This window comes from Thunnus maccoyii, chromosome 16, assembly GCF_910596095.1.
Source record: "Thunnus maccoyii chromosome 16, fThuMac1.1, whole genome shotgun sequence".
Lineage (NCBI taxonomy): Eukaryota > Metazoa > Chordata > Actinopteri > Scombriformes > Scombridae > Thunnus > Thunnus maccoyii.
Window position 1 is genome coordinate 15,664,009 of NC_056548.1, and position 20,798 is coordinate 15,684,806.

The window sequence follows — 20,798 nt, forward strand, 5'->3', positions numbered from 1 at the left end:
GAGTGGATCAGTTATTAGGACCACTGTGTATTACATCAACAGGCCTTTCTAAGCGTTAAATGCATACAATGAGTCAGAAACGGGTCTTACTCATACAGTAGACTGTGAAAGATTGCTTAGTATCAGGGCTTGTGGCTGCAAAACAACCATCACTACTTGACGTTCAAGATCTGCACACAGTTTCACAGACAGAGACGCAACATGTTTCATGACATTATAGCTGCTTTGTAGTTTACAGTTAGTTGCTTGACAGGTAGAGTTCTTTCTTGTTATGCAGTCTGAGACATTTCATGTATTTTTGTGTAATCTATAAGAAAGGTCCCGTACAAATAAAGTTTGATGGATTGATTGATAAATACAAATATCCCCCAGTCGTTCCTAACCCTCTAGAGCCATAAGTAATGTCCCACACTTGATGTTCTCAGCCAGCCTCTTGATAACATAAACTAATGCCACATACCACATCATTCATAACCTAAGCTCATCGTCCCTAGATGAGTCTTTTATACAAATACTCACAGATGAATAGGAAAACAAGTCAGCACACAAAAAATCATTAAAGTTAATAGACTTGAGTTTATCATGATCCCCTTTTAGTTCTTTGGGAAGATAGTTTAACAAATTGATCCCCTAAAGAGATAAATGTCTCTCCAAAGGAGGTTTTACTAAAGGGCGTGTTTCCTCACTTATGCACCCTGAGTTAAACTCTGAGGGGATTTACCGTGTCGCTGAGCACACTATGAGGCTGATCATTTATGCATAAGTTTAACATTAGCAAATTTAGTGAAATTATCAAAACTTAAGACATTTGATTTCTTGAGAACATGGCACTGGTGACATCTTATTGGTTTCCTATCTAAAGTTGCATGATTATATATCATCTTAGGAGACATGAATATTATCAAAGCAATATAGGAACTTGTGTGTCGCTTTAGTCCAAATAACCATCCTGCAGTCCAGTGCTGCAGTGATTGTAGGCCTATATCTAAAGAGAGGCATGGCATGTGTCCTCTACAGTATATAGTGCCAGAAACCCACCCACCCACTAGGCCTCTCTCTCTGTCCCATATCCCTTTGTCCACTTTATTCATTTTTCTCGGATGAATAACGGTTATTTATAGCCAAGTCAGCTTTTCATGGGCCATTACTGGTGTTGAGGAGGGTTGGGGGCGGTCTGACTCGGTCCTGAAGGCTAGCGTCATTAGTCTTCCATCTGGCTATTATTTTGTCCAACAGAAGTCCATCACACTGGTATGCCAGCTATGTGCTGGTAAGGCACGTTGCCTTGCTGCTTGATTTTGTAGAGAGATTACTGGGGAGTACCTCTGGGAATGGCGATGGTATTCACAGCACGCATAGGCAACTGTTGGCACTGGCTGTGAAGGCTTTACCAGCCTTCAGTCTGCTTCTCAAAGACTGTCCCTAGCTTTCCTGATGTCGGTGTATAACAAGATAATGAGGCTTGTAAAATGGCAAGTAGATTCTCAATGAATGAATTAAAAAAAACAGTTTAGTGCCCGCTTTGAGTGTGTTTAGTCTTTTATCCCTTTATGGCACCTCTAAGCTTAATTTCAGGCCACAAGTTGTTTTTGTTTTTACATGCTTTGACTTGACTCTAACCCTTATTTTCTGTTAACACAAGATGATATCTTATTTAATTTCCAGCTGACTTACTGGATATTCTGCTCTGTCTTTGCATAACCGGTTGTTGCAGTATAAGACACTTACTCTCTACTACTGCTTTGTGCCGAAACGTCTCATTTAGAGTGCAATGATTTATGGCTGATGTGTTAACATCCAAAGGCAAGTGTGCTCTCGTAACTCTTCCCCATGTGTCAGTCTGTCAGCTTGTGTTGATGCTGGAGTTGTTCCCGGGCCAACGAAAGGCCTGGCCTTCTTCAGCCCAGATTCCTCCCCTCATTCCAGGCATGGCTGGCGGGAACGGCTGTGGCCTGGCCGGGGACAACAGCTGCCCCCCGCCCTCCCCCCCCGGAACAGGTGGCCTGGAGGAAAGTTTTAACAAGGCTTCAGTCAGTAGGATTATCGATGCAGGGACAATCCACATCTAATAGCTTTAGAAACACACGGGTGGATCGACAAGCACTCGCACACATGGCCTAAATGTGTAGTCTGGCCCAAGTGAGCAAACCATACCCCCCAGCCACTCTGGCCAGTCTTGAGTATACCACCTAAGAAGCTTAATGCTCCCTATAATTGAAAAGGGATTTCTGGCAGGATCAGTGCAGTCCTGGCTTCTGCCTTCACCCAAACTCCACATCCCCTGTCCACACTGTCCCTTGGCTTTGCCTTACTGTAGTTAATGCATCAGAGTAGGCCAAATACATTGAAGCAAAGCCAACTTCATTCATTCGTACAAATCCTTAGTGAAAACTCTTGGTTTTTCTATTGTAGATGAGTTTCCTTTCTTTACCTGTACCAGGCGTTGTAGAACGATGAGCAAGTTCTTCATAGAGTTGTTATCATTTTGGTCTTGCACAAGGGTGCACCAGAATATTATAGAGGGGCTCAACCACTTTTAGCTTGAGTCCTGTGTCCTCTACGGTCTAGTTAAGCTTGAGACAAAGCTGAAGACTAGCAGAAACCTACAAAGTCTGGACTAACCACCAATAAAACTTGTTTCCGCCAAACTGCACAGGTTTTTTTAGTCTTTAGGCTCTTTTATACAGATATCCCGCATTGTAGACGCAAAAAAGATCTGTCATTAAGCCGCCTTTGCTTTTTTTACACTGAACCAAAGAAAGCCGGCCGAATGCCACCCCCATGTGTGCTTATACATAGCATGCCAGCGTTCTGGATTCAGAGGCGTGACATGTAACACAGCAGCGTCAGCTCCCTGTTCCACCGTGCTGGCTGTCCCTTTTACACACACAGTCGATCCGGCTCTGTGACTGCCTCCATAGACAGCTTATTGGCGGAGCAACTCTGATCATTATGACTGAAAGTTTTTTGGCACCTTGCACTTCCAAGTTGCACTTTTGAATTTGTTGTAAGTGCCAAGACGAGACAGTTATTAGACTTTATTAGATTAATAAGACTGGAGTTATTTTGTATAATTTTGTATCTTTGTATATTTTGTACCAAACAGTTCAGCTCGCATCTTCTATGTGACCTCAATGTGTCCTAAGGGATCTTTGTTTGAAATGAGAGGTGTCTCTCCAGCCTCTGGGGTCTGGTAGACCAGGGGTTGTGTTATCATCCTGAGACAGGCTCTACCCAGGACCTCATTATGATGCAGCAGCCCTCCCCATGGATCTACCAGGGGCGGAGGTCACGGTCCTGTCCCAATCGATTCAAAGCCATGATCTCGTTTATCCCCCCCAATGGGTTTTGACTGTTCAGACGTGATATGGTTTGTCACACTTTTATTCACCTCATTGTGTGTGCGTGTATTGAGGCTTGGTAGTGAATTGATTACCTTTTGTGTGGAGCCTGTTGGCCATTGTCAGGCCTGGTAGGTCCAAGTGGTTTGGAGGAGAAATTATGTTTGAAATTCTCAGTCTGGCATGAGGAAGGGGATTGAGGTTGAAGGGGAGACTGGCTGCTCGCTGTCCTACGTAGAGGTTAGGGGGTTGGACACTAGGGGCACAGGGGGTAAAGGGGAACATAAAGCTCTTCTCATCCATCATAGTGTCCTCGCCCAGATTGCCCGAGACGGCTCCTGTTGATTGCTATTGTTCCCAGACAGGCCTTGCCTCTTCATTAATGAACTCCGCTATTGATTTGTAGTTCTGGCCACTCTGCTCTGCTTGGGGCCAGTGTGGGGTGGGAGGGGTGAATCCTCACAGTTGTGTTGTCCTGCTGTCACTTTCACTCAGAGTCGACCCAAGACTTCTTCTCTGTTGGTGGAATGTTTTAACATGAACTCCTTGGAGGCTCTTGAGGGAGTTTTAGTCAGATGACTTTTGACAAGCCAAACAAAATCAGATGCCGCAATTAGACAGTTGAGTCAAGGTATTTTGTTTGAATATGTTGTGGGTTTTGCTACCTTTTGGTCTTCTTTTTTTAATGTTTGGTAATACAAGATTGTGTCGTGTAGTGCCAAAACAATTAGTCGATTCAAAGATTTGTTGATCAACAGAAATTTTTATAATTAGATCATTTATCAAGCAAAAATGCCAAACATTGGCTAGTTCGAGCTCCTCAATTGTGGGGATTTGCAGATATTTGCTTTTTTATATTACTGTAAATTAAATACCTTCTAGGTGTTTGACTCTTTGTTAAACAAAACAAGTAATTCAAAGGAGTCACCTTTGGCTCTTTTGATGGACATTTTTCATTCATTAAACCAAAAACGTATTTGAAATGATACCCGCTCTAATTTTACCCATGCAGAAAGTTTTATATGTGGAGGCTGTTTGTGGGGGTTCTCCTGAAGTCTGAGATCTGTCAGATTGTCTCGGTTTCTTCAAAAGGCTGGGTTCAGGTCAAGTGGAACTCTTTTCAAGTCTTATGTTCCCAGTGGAGTTCAAAGGGACTCGTTTCACTGCAGCGCTTTCCAGGAGAAAGCAGGTAATTTTCCCTCTGTCTCTCTCAGGAATCATCAGAACCTTGTGGTAACTGTTGGGCACTTTGCCTCTGGCTCCGCTTCTACTCTGACACCATGAGGTTAACAACATACGACTATATGAAAGAGCCAAAGAGAAACTCCAAGGTGAAGTCAGTTTTTCCCTCCTCAAAACGCAGCACATTTGGTCCTTATTTACCAGCCCCTCCTTCAAACTAGTTTTTTATCAGCCTCCTGCTACTTTATAAACTTCATTAAATACACTCCTCAAGGTTGGGCACACCATTTTAACAGGTTTTAAACATGGTGCCGTCAGGTCTACAATGACTTTTTACTCAGAGAGTTTCATAGCCTGACAGATGTGATTGATTGAAGTCTGCTCATGTGCTTACTCCTTACATTAACCCACTTGAAAGTCCTTTGATCATGTGTGAAGAAATTCAATCTTCACCTGAGGACAACAATTAACACGGCATTAAACTTAACACTTTGTTGGGTTTATGTGTAATGCTTTGATAAGTCTGCTAGCAAGGGGATTCCTCTGACAGGACACAGTTAAAACCATTTCTACTGAAATATCTACACCAGAACATGTGGAACAAGCGGCAATACAGCTGTGTGAGAAAACCAAACGGAAACAAAAGTTCTGCCCGGTTCTCTCGCCTAGTAAAACGTAAAGCACCCTGAACAACGCCTCAGCAGTTAACATGAAAGTTTGTTTTCTCTAACACTTTAAGCTCTGCAGTTGATGTTGTCATCCCAGTGTGAGTTCTGGCAGCTTGTGGTTAAGGCCCTGGTCCAGCAGTTGTCTTTGTAGTGCTGACACTGAGGAGCTGTAAAGCACCAAGTGTCCCGGTGCTAAAATACCAGAAGGTAGATGAGATGTTTGAATAACTTGCAGTCAGGCTGAAAAAGACCTGTACAGAAAACTTGCTCAAGGGTCTCTGTAAAACGGTGGAAGGACACATTCAGGTTGCTAGCATTGAGACTCTTAGCTCATAAGTCCCACAAGAGAGGTTTTAATATCAGTTTGAAAGTGGTTTTGGGTTCTCCTGGGTTTATGATCCATCTCTGGTGGATATTGACTCATAGTGTAAGATTTCAGTAGCTTTGTGGTGGCGTGTACTTCAGCATGTGTCATAATGTGTGTGTGTGTTAATGAGCATGTCTTATGACATAGTAAAAAGCACTCTCCACCTCCTCCCTTTCTCTGTGTCCTACACTCCCACTGCACTTGCAGCCTGGAGTTTTCCATTCTGCCCCGGGGCAGGCCGACTACACACATCTCAGCTGTCTGGGAGAACAGAGAAACCCTGCAACCATGGCCTGTTAGCGGTCGGCTTGATGGAACCCACTTTATCCAAATATTGACTTTACTCACTCAGCATGGAGAGAAGTTGTGAATGAAACACTTGAAAGGGTGTTTTCAGATTTTTTTTTATTTTTTTATTTTTTTACAGTGGATTTGTAGTTTTGGCACCACTGAGTGGATTCAAAATCGAGACTGTACTTAAGTCGATCTTACAGCTGCCATAGTCAGACAGCTCGATAACGCAACCGTTTGTAGTACATAAACTTCAGTGAACAGCTTGACTTGAGCACAGCTTCCTCAGGGATCTGCCTTCTCTTTAATGTCTGCAGGATAATTCCAGGCCTGCAGGGCTGAACTGTATATTTGACATATGTTTTGAATGAGTCACAGCTTTTCCTCCGAGGATGTTGAGGTAGAAAGCAAGTGCCCTTCCTGTGTTTACCCTGACTGTGCCACATGTGGAACTGTGGACGGCAGCTCTGTGTCCGGCCTTGAGCTCGCCAGCAGAAAACACACTGGACCAAGTGACCGCTTTAATGCCACACCTGCATAAAAGCTGACATGTCTCATTCTTTAAAGTAGTGGACATGAATGCCTGCCAAAGATGTGATGTTTTATTTATTTTTCTACAAGGAAATTCTCTATTGAGTGCTTTGAGATGACCTAACGAAACCTTTGGCAGCCATAGAGGAGAGCAGAATTGTGGCGTATTACACCAACTGTTCACACCGGCATTTCATTACAGCATTTCATTACAGCATTTCATGCTGGTATATTTGTCCTCCCTGTTAACACCCCACAGTGATGCCACGTGCTGCAAGAGGGAGGAGGTATGGCGGGGGGGGGGGGGGCAACGACTGTGACAGTCCCAGTAGTGGATTGTGTCTTTAAAGCTGAGGTATGCTTGAAACTAGTTCATACGAAGTGTTGTCCAACCATGTTTATTGGCAAAAGTGTTTACACCTGTTTTTAAATGGCCTAAACTAGAGTCGGGGTGAAAAGCCTGCTGTCATAGGGAGGGGTGAGACTTGATGAATTGTTTAAATGGCCTATTCTGTTTTTGATCAGTGTCCTCAAAGGCATTCATTGTGTTGCACTCGTTTGTATTTCTGAAAAGTGATTAAAAATGGAGAAAGAAAAAGAGACCTGGACAATTTTTATGTGAAATGGGGTAGTTGAGGGCTGTGAAATATGTCACTCTTTCCCAAAGCCAAAGGTGACATCATCAAACAACCCAAATATATTCAGTTTACTCTCATAGAGGACTTTAAAAACCAGAAAATATTCACATTTGAGATGGAACCAGAGAATTTGGACTTTTTTTCCCCCCTGAAAAAATGACTCAATGATTAATCGATTGCAATTAACTTCGTAGTTGCCAACTAATCTTTTAATGGACAAATCGTTGCAGCTCAAGGATAGTTACAAACATTTTTGGATGCAGCCTCCCCAATTCTCAGATGTTTGATGATCTGATTTATTTATTTATTTATTTTTAAACAGACTGATGACTTTGCAACCAAACCACTGTAGAAAGGATTTGACCCCATATACACATAACAACTCAACGTATCATGATATGTTGGTGGTGGTCAGATCTGCTGCTTTTACTCAGATGTCATTTGGCTTTTTATGAAAATATCACAGCTCAATTGTAATATTGCGAAGTGACTCATATCTAAAGGACGGATATTGTGGATGTGCCACCGTCAGTGGCTGCTTTTTGATGTGAAAATCACAAGGAAAATATATTAGATCTGTCTCACTGAGAGACGCAGTTTCACTTTTCGCTGCCTCTCTAAACAGTAACCACATTGGTGAAATTAATAGGATTAACGTGATGTCAAGTCTTGCCCAGGATTTGCACATCAAAACCAGGCATGCTTGGGTATTTTGTTTCAGTATGTGTGAGCTATATAAGCACTATCCCTTTTAACACACCCTTAGAAGTTTTAGTAGTTTTCTTTGAGGAGTGAAGTTTGTTTGGTTTTATCGTGTAACATCTGGTACCTCAATAAAACTCGGATTAAAACCGACCACTGACATCACGGATAATGTACCCACACATGCAACAAATAAATTGGATAATTACAACCCAGACTGCTGCCTTCTTATTGCCTGATTTCCACAGTATGTGGCAGACGGTTTCCTCGCATGACTGTCGCAGGGGGAAGGCTTAAAGGGTTAGGCGAGGTTAGTAGACATGTTATAAAGCGTCACCAGACATAACCCAGATGTGTGTGTCTGTCTGAGATTTAAAGAAGTGTGCGGTGATGACGATAGTAATACTACAGACGGGGAGGATTGCTTGGATTGTGTTTAGTCAAAATTGGACATGTGTGCGTTGTATCATGATGGGGCCTCTGAGAAAAGCGGGACAGCGTCTTGCCGAGCAGACATGCTGTCATCAGCAGATAGTTAAACGGCAGAAACAATGGGGCTGGGTCTCTGTCTTGTCTGTCAGTCACTCCAGCATGCAATCATCCAGGAATGCCTTTCTTCTTCAGATGGCGGACAAAGAGGAGGAGAGCGCCAGTTAAAACAGACTTGTTCGCTGGACTCACTTTTGTTGTAGTCGGGGGCGCCTTACCCTCTTCCTCTATGTCCCTCTGCGTTGATGTAAATGTGAGCTCTTTCTGTTCACAGTAGCTCACATATTAGTCTCTAATAGTCTCAGGAACCAGTGCCTAAAATTCCCTTTGTTACTTAGGAAGACCAGATTGTTATTTTTTTTAAAAAACTTCAAATGAATATGATTCATGTTGTAAAGATAATCCAGAAAATTGCTTTTTAGTGAAAACCAGATTGTTTCACAAGCATATTACAGTCTAAAAATATAATTTTTTTTTGTTTTAGGAAACTAATCCAAAACAAATTGCACTGCCTTGCTTTGTATCCAGAATTTGCTTTGCATTCATCTGGCATAGTAGAGGAATAAAAGGACTTCAATATTTAATGTGAACGACTCAGAAAGTGGACAATGGTTGCATTATGAGAATACACACTAAACCCCCCCCCTTTGCTAATATCCCCTCCTTGTTTTGGTTTTGAAGACCTTGGCAAACACTGGGCCAAACACATTGGATTTATTAGTTCTGGTTTGGGTTCTTGTTGTCGAACTTTGTGCTTGCATAGCAGAGCTTTGCCTCGTGACCGCAGTCAGTTTATACCAACAATGATGATCACCTATTCTGGGGCTCTACTCTGCTTGTGCTGTTTTTATTTTCCCAAAAGGTTGGTTGTGTTAACTCCGAGGCCAACAATAAGCAGGTGTGAAGCCCGGATCAGGGAAAATCCTTTGTAGCCATACTAGCGGTGTGACTTTAGGGTTGGCATTGTCGGTCTGTCATATATATACTGTGTATATATCTATCTTGACAACTATTGGATGGATTGCCAAGAAAATTGGTACAGACTTTTCATCTAGGGTCACCGTTAGGTCAAAATGTCAGTTTGTCCGATACTTTTTACAGCTTTTTGACCAAATACCTGCAAATAGTAATCCCATCAACCTCAGCTGTAGTCTGTGTATAGTGCTAATTGGCAAATGCTACCATGCTAACATGCTAAACTAAGATGACATGAACATGATGAACATTATACCTGCTCAGCATTGGTATGTTAGTGTTCTCTTTGTGAGCACGTTAGCTGATATTAGCAGTTACAGTACAGACTTGCACAACTGTTAGCATGACTGTAGACTCTCGGTTGGGAAGATTATTTGCTCCAACCGACCTTCATACTGTGAGCGAGTTGAATTTCCTCAACATTAATTAGGTTTACAGTATCTCCTTTCTCTTCTCTATCTGCGTCTGAACACACATTAGACACTATCTATCTGGACTCTGCTCACAGAGATCAGTAACCTGACACATGGTACTCTACAACTCAGGAAATGCACGACCATGACTGAATGGATCACCGTGGCAACAACCCCCGTGACCCAGCCGTGTTGTGATAGTCTGCGCAGATTGGCTCGCAGCAGATGGTGCCCGATTGTAATCACGGTGATGATGATGATGATGGCGGTGATGATGTCATGCATTAAGACGAGGATTAATTCAATTCAGTTTGGCTTCCTCCTCCTGCTCAGGCCGGTGCGGTTAGCGTCAGGGCGGGAGAAAAGAGCTTCTATGAGCCGCTATCAGGAGAAACGCTGACATTGCAGTAATGTCATATAAAGTGTGCTTGTGAAGCAGCTTCAGCTTCGGAGGCTGGGTCTATTGTGCGAGGATTCAGCTCTGATCCTGAGTTGTTTGAAAGGCTACAGGGCAGTGGAATTCCCCTCTCGCTGTGTGAATAGTTTTTGGGTTAAAACAGTCTAATTTTAGAGCGGCCTGTGCTACAGACAAGAGGGCTCGCACAAAGGGTGGCCTGGTGCTCAGTGAAGAGTCACTTCTCTCAACCCTGGAGAGCACATCAGAGTGGAAATGTGTGAAAGTGATTGAAGAGGTGTGTGTGTGTGTGTGTGTACATGTGAGAGTGTGAATGATTTAGGGCAGTGTGTTTGTTGTGTTCAGCTGGGATTGGTTTATTACCCCGCCTGTCTGTCCCCCCTGCTCGTCTTGCCCCTTTCCCCGACAGACCACTCTTTGCAGATTGAAAGGGCCTGCTGGAGCGTGATACTGCGCGAGTGTGTGTGTGTGTGTGTGTGTGTGTGTGTGTGTGTGTGTGTGTGTGTGTGTGTGTGTGTTCGTGGGAGAGCGAGAGCGAGGGAGGCCTTGGGTCGATGGGAGCTATGATGTCCGTGTCGATATGCATGTAAGGCTCTGGCTGGTCAAATCGATTCACAGGCTGATTACTGACGTTATATGGAGGTCAAACAGGGGCTTAGATCTACCGATCTGCCAGCAGACGTTGACATTTTAGTCACAATAAAGTGATTTGAGGTTTGACTCTTAGAGCAGCTGCATCTCATCTCATGTAATAAAGTGACATTTGTGGATGCAGATAATGTTTAATTATTATAGTTTAATAACTTTTTCTCACACCCATTTTCAAACCCTGATTGTAGAAATTAAGTTGATGCATTTTGGATCACAAGGTTGCTCCTGGAGTTGAATCAAAAGCAAGTTTATCTGAACGTAAACCAGTGAAGAAATGCAGTTTGTGTGGAAGCGGCTGATGAAAGTCTTTAAAGCTGTTACATTATAGCACAGAACTGCCATCTGACTGTGTTGATGCAGCATATGCACCGAAAGCTTTAGTCACAAAGTGAACAGATTGCTATAAATCTCTTGTCCATTTGGCTTGTCTTCCTCCACAACAACATTCACGCTACTGCCAGAGAGCCCGGCTGAGTTGGTCAGGGCGCTTTATTTCAACTCGTCATTTTATTACATACTGTATTTTCCCATTAGTAATATGTTTATTTAACTCAGCGGTGACACTTTAAAAAGTCATTTTTCTCTTTCTGTATTGTGTCAAACATGTCTAGACACAGTTTTGCAGTTCTCTTTGCATATTATGAATTAAACCTACACAGGCAGCCTGATGTCTAATTGATTCTTTGCACCTCTCAACTGTTAAACACTGTTACATGCTTTGACTTCAGTTGTTCACCCTTGTTTGACCTCACTTCCTGCACGCCAAAACCCATTCACAACATCAAACAACCCATAAAGAAATGGTAGCAGTTTCAAGTAAATTTTATGGGCTCGTTTTAGAATTACTTGCTACATATCTGAAGCAAAGGAGTGATACACTTGTGTGATCAAAGTGATGTCCATAAAAATCTAGAGATTTACATGCACACACTAAAACTGTGAGATGTCTGAACACAACTCTTGTTAAATAAACATGCTGACATATTTGCAGTGAAAAAAAGAATTACTAAAAATTACTTAAACCATTATTCTGTTTAGGCCTCAAGAATTACAAACATCTCTTGTTTAACAGGAAATCATTGTAAAATCACTATCAAGCCTTCTACAGAAGCTCAGGCGCCAGCATATCAGATTTAATGTTCAGAGCTGAGCCCATGGTGGTATCAGCTCTGCTAAGAAAACACACTCAGTGGTCGTCTCCAGTTACCCTTTTTAAAAGTATCTGTGTGGTTGGATTGGTCTGGCGGTGTAGACAGAGTAGTGTCGCTTTGTAGTGAAATGGCATTTTTCTCAATCTTTTTGTCTGCTTTTGTTTTGAAAATGACCTGTTCACCAGCATGCGTGCCTGTGTGGGGTCTGAGCTACAGTTGGAGAGTCTCTCTCTGAGCCAGACAGAGCTAATGGGATAATAGCATATGTAACAGATGAGTCATTTAACAGGAGTTGAAGGAACCAAAACCGCAGCGCTGAGAGTGCTACATTTACTCAGAGGAACAAGTAGCTTCTGGTCGGCTACTTTTAATTTGCACAGTTCCCCTGATAAAAGACATTTTTTAGTTTTACCAAATACTGTTGTCTGGAAGTTTATTTAGATGAAATGCAAAGGTTTGCAATTTTTAAAAAATGTGTTTCTTATTAGTATTATATATATTAGGAGTGATTTGTATTTTTTCACTTTTTGCTTCTTTTTGTTTTTAGTAGCACCAATTAAAGGTTGACAGTGACAATAATGCTACACTATGTGCCATAGGCTGTCTCTCAGAGGTCAGATTGAGGTCATGGCTGGGTGATCACATCTCTGCGTCTGTTCCTGCAACTTACTTTGCTTTTATTTCTCAATTGAATAATGTATTTTGTTGTCACTGTTAGGATCTTTGCCAAAGGAAATAGTGTGCTGGAAGCACATACTGCTGGCAAGATTTTAAACTGCAGCCACACTGATCCATCACTAAATTGACAGGAATTTGAGTTATGGTTGCTGTCTCTTTTGTTTTGTTTTTTTTTTACTTTCTTTTGAGTTCATGCAGTCACATGGATGGCAACAGATAGAGCCTCTTTTTAAATTGATTTATTTCACGGAAGATTTGTTTTGGCATTTTTTTGCCTTTATTTAAAAATGTACAATAGAGAGATGACAAGAAATGTAGCGAGAGTGACATGCAACAAAGATCCCCCATCTGGATCAAATAGGCTACATTGATTACAGTGATGGATCGTAACCATAAAGCCACCAGAGAACCCAACAAAGCTGTTTTTTTTTATTCTGATAAGCTAAATGACAAATCTGAAATTTGCCCGAATTATTCTTCCCATCAAAACAAACTGAAATCTTACAGCACTCACTCATTGAAGTGCAATAAAATCTAAAATATGTGGACAATCTCACTCTTAGCTTGATCAGGCAGCATTTTGCCTGCATAATTTGAATTTTTTCCTGCTCATCTTTCATCTTTCCATTTAAAGTTATAAAGTAGAAGGAGCTATTTCAGGTGTCTGCAGTTCTGAAAATAAAAGTCTCATTCATTTTTTTCTGATAGACAAGTTTTGGTGATTCATAGACGGAGCACTTATGTGGCTTGGACTGGCATTAAACACCTCTGGTTAAATCATCAGTACAGAAGATGAACAACTTCAATTACTGTGTTTGACAATGTCTGACTGCTTCTTTGATCAAAAAATCACAAGCCTATAGACAGAAAAACCTCAGAAAAACTGAAAACACAGTCTGCAGCTTAAATTAAATTTTGTTCTCAACTGCAATGACAAAATGTTTTGGTCGCTGACTTCTTCTCCATGGCAACAGTGGGCGAGCCTCATGGGTATTGTAATATTTAGACCGTTCCCCTATGCCAAAATGACGGACAAAACATGATTTCTCAGAAACGGCTGACATTATTAAAACTGGTGCTCATCAACCTAAACGTATATGATCATTACATTATTTGGGAGAGTTCCATGTTTCTGTTTTAACAAAGTTTTTAACATTGAGGATGTTGTTTTAAGAAAAACATGAAATGGGAACGCAGACACTTGCAGACACTTGCAGAACCGGCGGCCCCTCACACTTCACAGCTCTATACCCCAACAGACTGTCTGGGCTTCCTTCTTTGCACTTCATACTGTAGGTGGCCCCATTAACACCCAGCCAAGTCCAGACAGAAGAGTGAAAGAGCACATTGTCATTGCTCTTGTCTTGTCTGTTAGCCTGTGTGTCCTTCTTTTATTCCGCCCGTCCCTCCACCAGCGGCACTTAAATTATCTTGTCATTTTCTTTCAAAGTCACTTCTGTCTGTCTCTTTCTCTGTTCCGTGTGTGTATGTGTGTGTATGTGTGTGTATGTGTGTGTATGTGTGTGTATGTGCCTGTGTGTGTGTGTGTCTGTGTCTGTGTCTGTGTGTGTGTGTATGTGCCTGTGTGTGTGTGTGTCTGTGTCTGTGTGTGTGAGAGAAATATGACCCTGGGGAAAACTGAGCGGTTCTTCCATTTTGCAATAGCAAAATGGCGCATAGCTTGGATATTAAGCACTGATTTATGGATTTAATGTTTTGTCACCACATCTAGTGGTGTTGAAATGAGGACTGTGTGTGCACAGTGTTGGAATGTGTATTGCAGGTGAATGGGAGCCATTGTGTGTTTTTGTTTTAACAGGGTCTGGGGGATCTGATACTGTATGTGTCAGTCAGATGGGGAGCAGGGCAGAGAAAAGTGGCGCCGGCTTTAGTCCGGTTGGGCAGACATACTTAATAAAGTCCCAAAAAACTAATTTCCCCCAAATCCCCCTCACCTGAGAGACTCCCTCACTCATCACTGGTACAGTGGTGCATTGTCTCAGCTGGACTTGGAGTGTTTGTTCTGGTTAGTGTGTGAGTCAGTCTTGGCTCAATGCATGGAAAGGCCTATACATGACTGTGTGTGTGCGTTTGGTTATTCATAGGTGTGTGTGTGTGTGTGTGTATACACATCTCAGGAAATTTGTCCTTCATGTAGGGGACATCAGATGCTCGCTGCACTCGTCCTGCAATCTGTTATACTAATAAATACACACACATGCGCACACACACTAACACAATAACCGACTAGGGAGCTCAGGTCTATTCTTAGCTTTGCCCTGAATAATGCATTACTTGCAGCCAGAGTGGATGGCATAGACACACACACACACACACACTCACAAAAACACACAGTACCCACCACATGCAGGCATGCATTCAGGGCGTGGACTAAAAAGCAGGAACACCAAACACTTCAATTCAGTACAGCAACAGTACAAACTGCAGCCTCAAAAATGACCAAAGAGTTCAATCAACATCTCCGACAGTCTCTGAACAGTGTGAGCTTTTCAAAAGTCATATACTATATCATCACAGGGCTTTTATATCAGAATACATTGTTTAGTTTAGATATAGATTTTCAGCATACAGAGTGGAGCCCCCTGAATCGTCTGTCAGACAGATAAATAGACAAATAGCACAAACTCATGAAGGGTAAACAATGACTCAGCATCTCCAACTCAAAATATATTCTCATTAAAATAACACTCTACTTTGAGTGACTGGTACTTGAATGAAATCTCTTCCCCCCCCCCCCCATTTCTCTTCTCACTCTTTTCCTCTTTGTCTGTCTGTTTCAGGCTCTAGATGTGGACCGCAGCGTTCTGTACAAGATGAAGAAGTCTGTGAAGGCCATCTACACGTCTGGTTTGGGTGAGTCCCCCTGTCTGTTAATGTCAGGATTATATTATTTGCTTATTTTATCACACTCTGAATTTCAAGTTGATTTCAAGCTCAATTTAACAATGAAAGACTAGCTCTTTCTGGTGTTGAAATGATCATTCAATTAATTAGTTATTTGATAGGTTTTTTAAAAATTAAATGTCCATAACTTTTTAAGACTCGGTTGCTTTTCTCTTGGATATTTTAAAATGAAAAAAACTGGGGTTTTGTGACTGCTATACAGTCTAAGCAAGCAAGGGCCCATATTGTAGAAAGGGAGATTTTAATTTCTGATTTTTGATTATAAAGCAGGTCTAGGTGCAATATAAATACTGTGAAAGTAACAAAACGTTCAGCCTACAGAGAAATGCATGTAGCCCGTATTCAGAAACTGTGTCTTTAAATGGTTTTGACTTCCATAAGGCTGTGATGTCACAACTATACACTCAGGGTTTGCCTTGGAGGGGTGGACCTCTGCGCCTCCTGAAAGAAACAAAATATGTTTATTTATGTTATTTATCTAATTTATGTGCATTTGTTTAATTCAGCTTAGTGTGAGTGTCTTTACTGCATTTTGCTGTCATTTATGTAAGCGCTAGTTTCTCTCCTCTCCTCTGCTCTCTGTGTTTCACTGGGGGCGGGGCTTAGCCCCTCCACACACACAGAGCAGAGCAGAGGAGACACAGTTGCGGAGGAAATGCTCTGCAGTTGCTGGATGTCATGGAGAAAATTTGTCATTGCAAAGCCTTCCAAAGGTCGGATAACATTATCCACTGTGGTGACTATTGCAATTTACCAGTGAGTTTTACCCAGAGCCCTGGTTTTACCTACAGTAGCTACAGTAGGCTACAATCTGTTACCTGTGGTTGGCCTGGGCGTGCGTCACTCAACAGTCACCCAATCAGAAGAGAGGGGCACTGAGCAGACACAAAACAGCTTGTTCTTGGTAAAGATCCAGAGACAAGAGAGGAGATGTAAAATTATATAGAGATGGTTTTTGGTACTTTAAACCACAAAAATATCTTCTTATGGATATCAAGACCAAATAAAACACTGGAATACTGTAAAATGTGGGACCTTTAAGACATCACGTTCAGTTGTGGGATCTTTGAGAAGCTTTTCCCTTTTTTGTCCTTTTATATTTTCTTTTCACTGAATTATTAGATTGAAAAATAAAATAATCAGTAATTGCATCTCTAATACTTTTGTTCCTTTTAGCTTTGAAGCAGAGGGAGGGAGGGTAGTTTTTTGCCTGTGTGTGTGTGTGTGTGTGTGTGTGTGTGTGTGTGTGTGTGTGTATTTACCATGCTCATTGTGGCTGGCTGTGCCAGTGTTGGGTGTTTCCAGCGTCTTTTGTTTGGCCTGCCTGACAGAACCCCGCTGAGAGAGAGAGAGAAAAAGAGAGGGAGAGAGACCTCTGAACAATGTGCTGAGCATGTCTTTTTCTGAACAGTGTGAGCTCTGTTCAGGCCAGAGGGACAGCTGTCTGATCCAGACCCTCAAAGGAACAGCTGGGGAGGGGTGCACACATATACACACATACACACACACACACACACACACACACACATACACACTGTGTTTATGTGTGGGTGCTGAAGCATGGACATGCTCTGTTCTCACTTCACTTCACTATTAAACATGCATTTACAAATATACATATTGCCTCTTTGTGGGTGCCAGACTCAGAGCCCCTGTGGTGTCATCCAATGACATGAAAGGCTGATATTGTGTGTATGCACAGGTGTACATGTCGAACATTAACCTGTTCATTTTCCTGGAGCCGTTCAGCTGCCAAAACCACTTTCACTTTGTCAATTAAATTACTGTCATTTGAATGTGTAGTTAATACAGCAGTTTACACATCTGAGATTTACAAGGTGTTACAGACAGTTGAAAATTGTTTAAATTATGAACAGGATTATTTGCTTCAGGTCAAAATTGGGAGGAAATGAATAAACCTTTTTGGTTTTAAATGAGTTTTTTTTATTTTTTTATTGGTATTGGCAGTAGAAACATTTGGCATGCCAGGAATGCTGTTATTTACAGTTTAGCCAACAGAAGCTCACATGAACTAAGGTCACCTTTTGTTATCAGCAATCACTGAGGAAGAGCTGTCCAGACTCTGATCTGTTTATAATACAACCTGGATGGCTCCATGAAGCCCTCAGTTTTATTTATGTTTCAACCCTGTATCTCTATACCAGGGGACAGACACATGTGTGAAAAACAGATCTATATGTTCCACATATAGGGCAGAGTCTGCTATTAGTCAATAATTAGCCTATTACAGTGTTAAAGGACCATACCAGAGGTTTTTGCATGTTTTAGCCTATTTATTAAAAATCACCTATACTTAAAGCTGCACTTATCAATATTTTATATTAACAATTGATCGAAGTACTATGTGTAATGTGAAAGGCATTGATCATAGTGACAAACCCACAGAGAATTATCACCCAACTCTACAGAGCATTTGAGTGTCTTGTAACTTGTTTTGTTTTGGTTTTTATGGCCCACAAATGTATTATTTGGTTAATACATACTGTTCTCATCAGCGTTTTTTTTTTTTTAAGCCACTGCAAGCAGCCATTTTAAGCAAAAACAAGCTCTGATAAACCCACTATACGCTACCTGTCCACCATCAAACAGCAGACAGAAAAAGTTAGCAGCTGACAATTGAACATGGTTTAGTATTTAGCAGCTAAAGAGTCTGATTTTCCCTCAAGAGTTGGTGGAGACCAAAACAGAGCTAAAAGGAGAGTGAATGTTGGTCTTGCATTTGTCAGGTGGACAGAAATGTGAGTCCAAATGAATGCTAATGTTGCTCTGTGTTTGCTGGATTTGTATATAGGTAACAACGTTTGCTGTAACAGCTTTATAATGTGATACTGTTTACAGGTTGTTGTGCTGTCCCAAGTGTTCAGAAAAATAAATAAGTGCATGTGTAACATCCCTAGTAACCATTTTGAAAACCATGCTGCATTGTTTGGGAAATCTGAAAGTAATTTTCTATCTTTACAGGCATCCACTGACTTCCATTCATTTCTTTATGAGTAGCAAATCAATCCTGAAAAGCTACTCGAGTTATTTAATGCATCATTTTAAATAAACCAATAAATGAAAATGAAATGAATTTTGGCTCAAAATAATATAATTGTTTTAAGGTAATGCAGTTTAGACTTTTCAAATGAATCATTATTTAAACTACATATAGATTGTATATCATTTGAAAATATTAAAGTATACTGTACATGATATGAAGTTAAGGTGCTAAAACTCGCAATCACAATGTTTTAAGCAAAAATGAGCTTCAATATACAGTCTGCAACCTGATTAAAACAGCAGTAATTAGTTTCCATTGTCTGGGTATAAATACTTCTGAAGACTGTAATCAGTGTAAATTTCAGCTCTGTGGAGTTAGATTACAACAAAACAAAACCAATATGGTTGTCATAAAATCTAAACAAAGTAACATGGGATTGCAGAAAGTAAGTGATGTGCATAAACTGATGTTGACATGTTGGGATGCAGTTGTGCTACACTGTCTAAAGCAGATTTCTAACATCTGTATTTTAGAGAGTGAAAGCACAGAATTTTCCTAATGTTCTCCAGAGAGGATGCTGGAAAAAAGCCCCAATAATGAGACACACAACAGGGAGCTTCAACACTGACTGCCTCAATACTCAGAGAATATACTCCTGGTATGCACCGCAAGGATATTTCTGGCTGTGACATGGGGACTAGTAATGACGAGGAGGAAAAGGAGGGTGAGAGGGTGACTGTTTGGTTAGAATGGCGATGGAAAATAAACAAGGTTACAAGAGTTACCACACTATGGACAACATGAGCTTATACCAGAGAAAAAAGAAATGAGGGTGAAAGAGGTGAGAAAGGAGGATATGGGGAAAGCAGTAGATATGAGCGAGAGAGCCCCGTGTTGCTGCAGGGAGCTGTCAGCCTGTCAGGTTGTGGGTTTTGATGAATAAACCAGCAGCAGTATCTCAAACCCCTAAAGAAGCTGGAGCTGATCGAGCAGAGCCGCTAGGACAGACCTGCCAAAGCAGCTGAACAGAAAACAACTGGAGGCAGACAAGTGAACGCCGTGTTCCAGCTGTTGTACCTATAGGTATACAGGAAGGCTGCATGGAGTTACTGAATAATGCAGCACTCGGCCCTCGTTGCATTAAGGAAACTGTTAAACTCTGGGTCACTGCAGCGCGGATGCACACATTCTCTCTTGGCTGCCAGGTAACCAAGAAAATGAGACTCCCACATGCTCTAATGTAATTAAACTGGATGGATGTCTGAGGAAAAAGACATGAGGAGACAGTGAAATTAAAGGAGGAAGAAGATGCAAAAAGAAAGTGTAACAAAAATGAAACACAGAGGTGTTGATAGGTGGATTTTTAGCCATTTTTAGCAGCCTGGCTCACAGGATGATGTAGGTTTGTGGATCTGTTGAACTGCCACTTCGGTTCAGACTGAAGTATCACAAAAACTATTGGATGAATTGCCATGAAATTCTGTACAGACATTCATGTTCCTCAGAGGATAACTACTAACAACTATTGGGTGGATTGCCCTGAAATTTGTAATATTTGTCTCATTCACAATGAATAGCAGCTGTTTCTGTCTCAGCTTCACTTGTCCCAGAGTCCGTATGTGTGAACGGCCCGTTAGTGTTGTTTTTCATTTGGACAGAGCCACGCTGACTGTTTCGCCCTGTTACCAATATTCATGCTAAGCTAAGCCCGGCAAGAAAGAGGATAAACAATACTTTCCAAAATCACAAACTTAATCTCTTTTTTTTATCGCAAACACAAAGTTTATTTTCTCTTTTATTTATTTGTCTTACTCACACACCCTATAATTCTCTGTCCTCTGTGGGTAAAAGTTAACTGCACTCCCTTCTTTTTGTGATGGTGTCCATATTGTTAAGTGGACTCGGAGTTCAGCATTGTTTTCATAAAGTCCGTAGAGAGATCTGGAATTGATCTGAGGTCAGTCACACAATGTGTAAGTGAGCATTGGAGCGTCAGCCGACCAGGCCTGATGGAGCCGTGTGTAAGGGAATGAGTGTGGGAGAGATGAGGAGAGGAAGCAGAGGCCAGCCTGTTATCTGGTGATTAAACCCTCAGTGTGTGTGTGCGTGTGTGTGTGTGTGTGTGTGTATGAGAGAGAGAAATGGAAGAAGCTGCAAAACAAGCCTTTGGGATGTTAGATAATCCTTTGCAGACGCCTGGAAGCTGTAAATTTTTTTTCCTGCCTGCAGTTGTGTGTGTGTTTTCTAGAGAGAAGATACAGTAATGAATGTTGTACAAAACTGGATATAAGGAGGAGAATTTGTGTCTGTTGTAAAAGTGTGTGTATGTGTGTTCAACAGTGTTATATGGCCTCTGTCCTCCTGTAAACACAAGATC

General features: G+C 41.5%; 1 protein-coding gene across 3 annotated transcripts in view; it reads left to right on the top strand.

Moving 5' to 3' along the window:
• The window catches only part of asap2a (ArfGAP with SH3 domain, ankyrin repeat and PH domain 2a), a 61,922-nt gene that overhangs the window by 6,481 nt on the left and 34,643 nt on the right, over positions 1-20,798 (top strand). For all 3 annotated transcript variants that reach the window (XM_042389444.1, XM_042389445.1, XM_042389443.1), the window contains exon 2: positions 15,294-15,366. In XM_042389444.1, the coding sequence (XP_042245378.1) occupies positions 15,294-15,366 (73 nt within the window). The remainder of the gene's footprint in view (positions 1-15,293; positions 15,367-20,798) is intronic.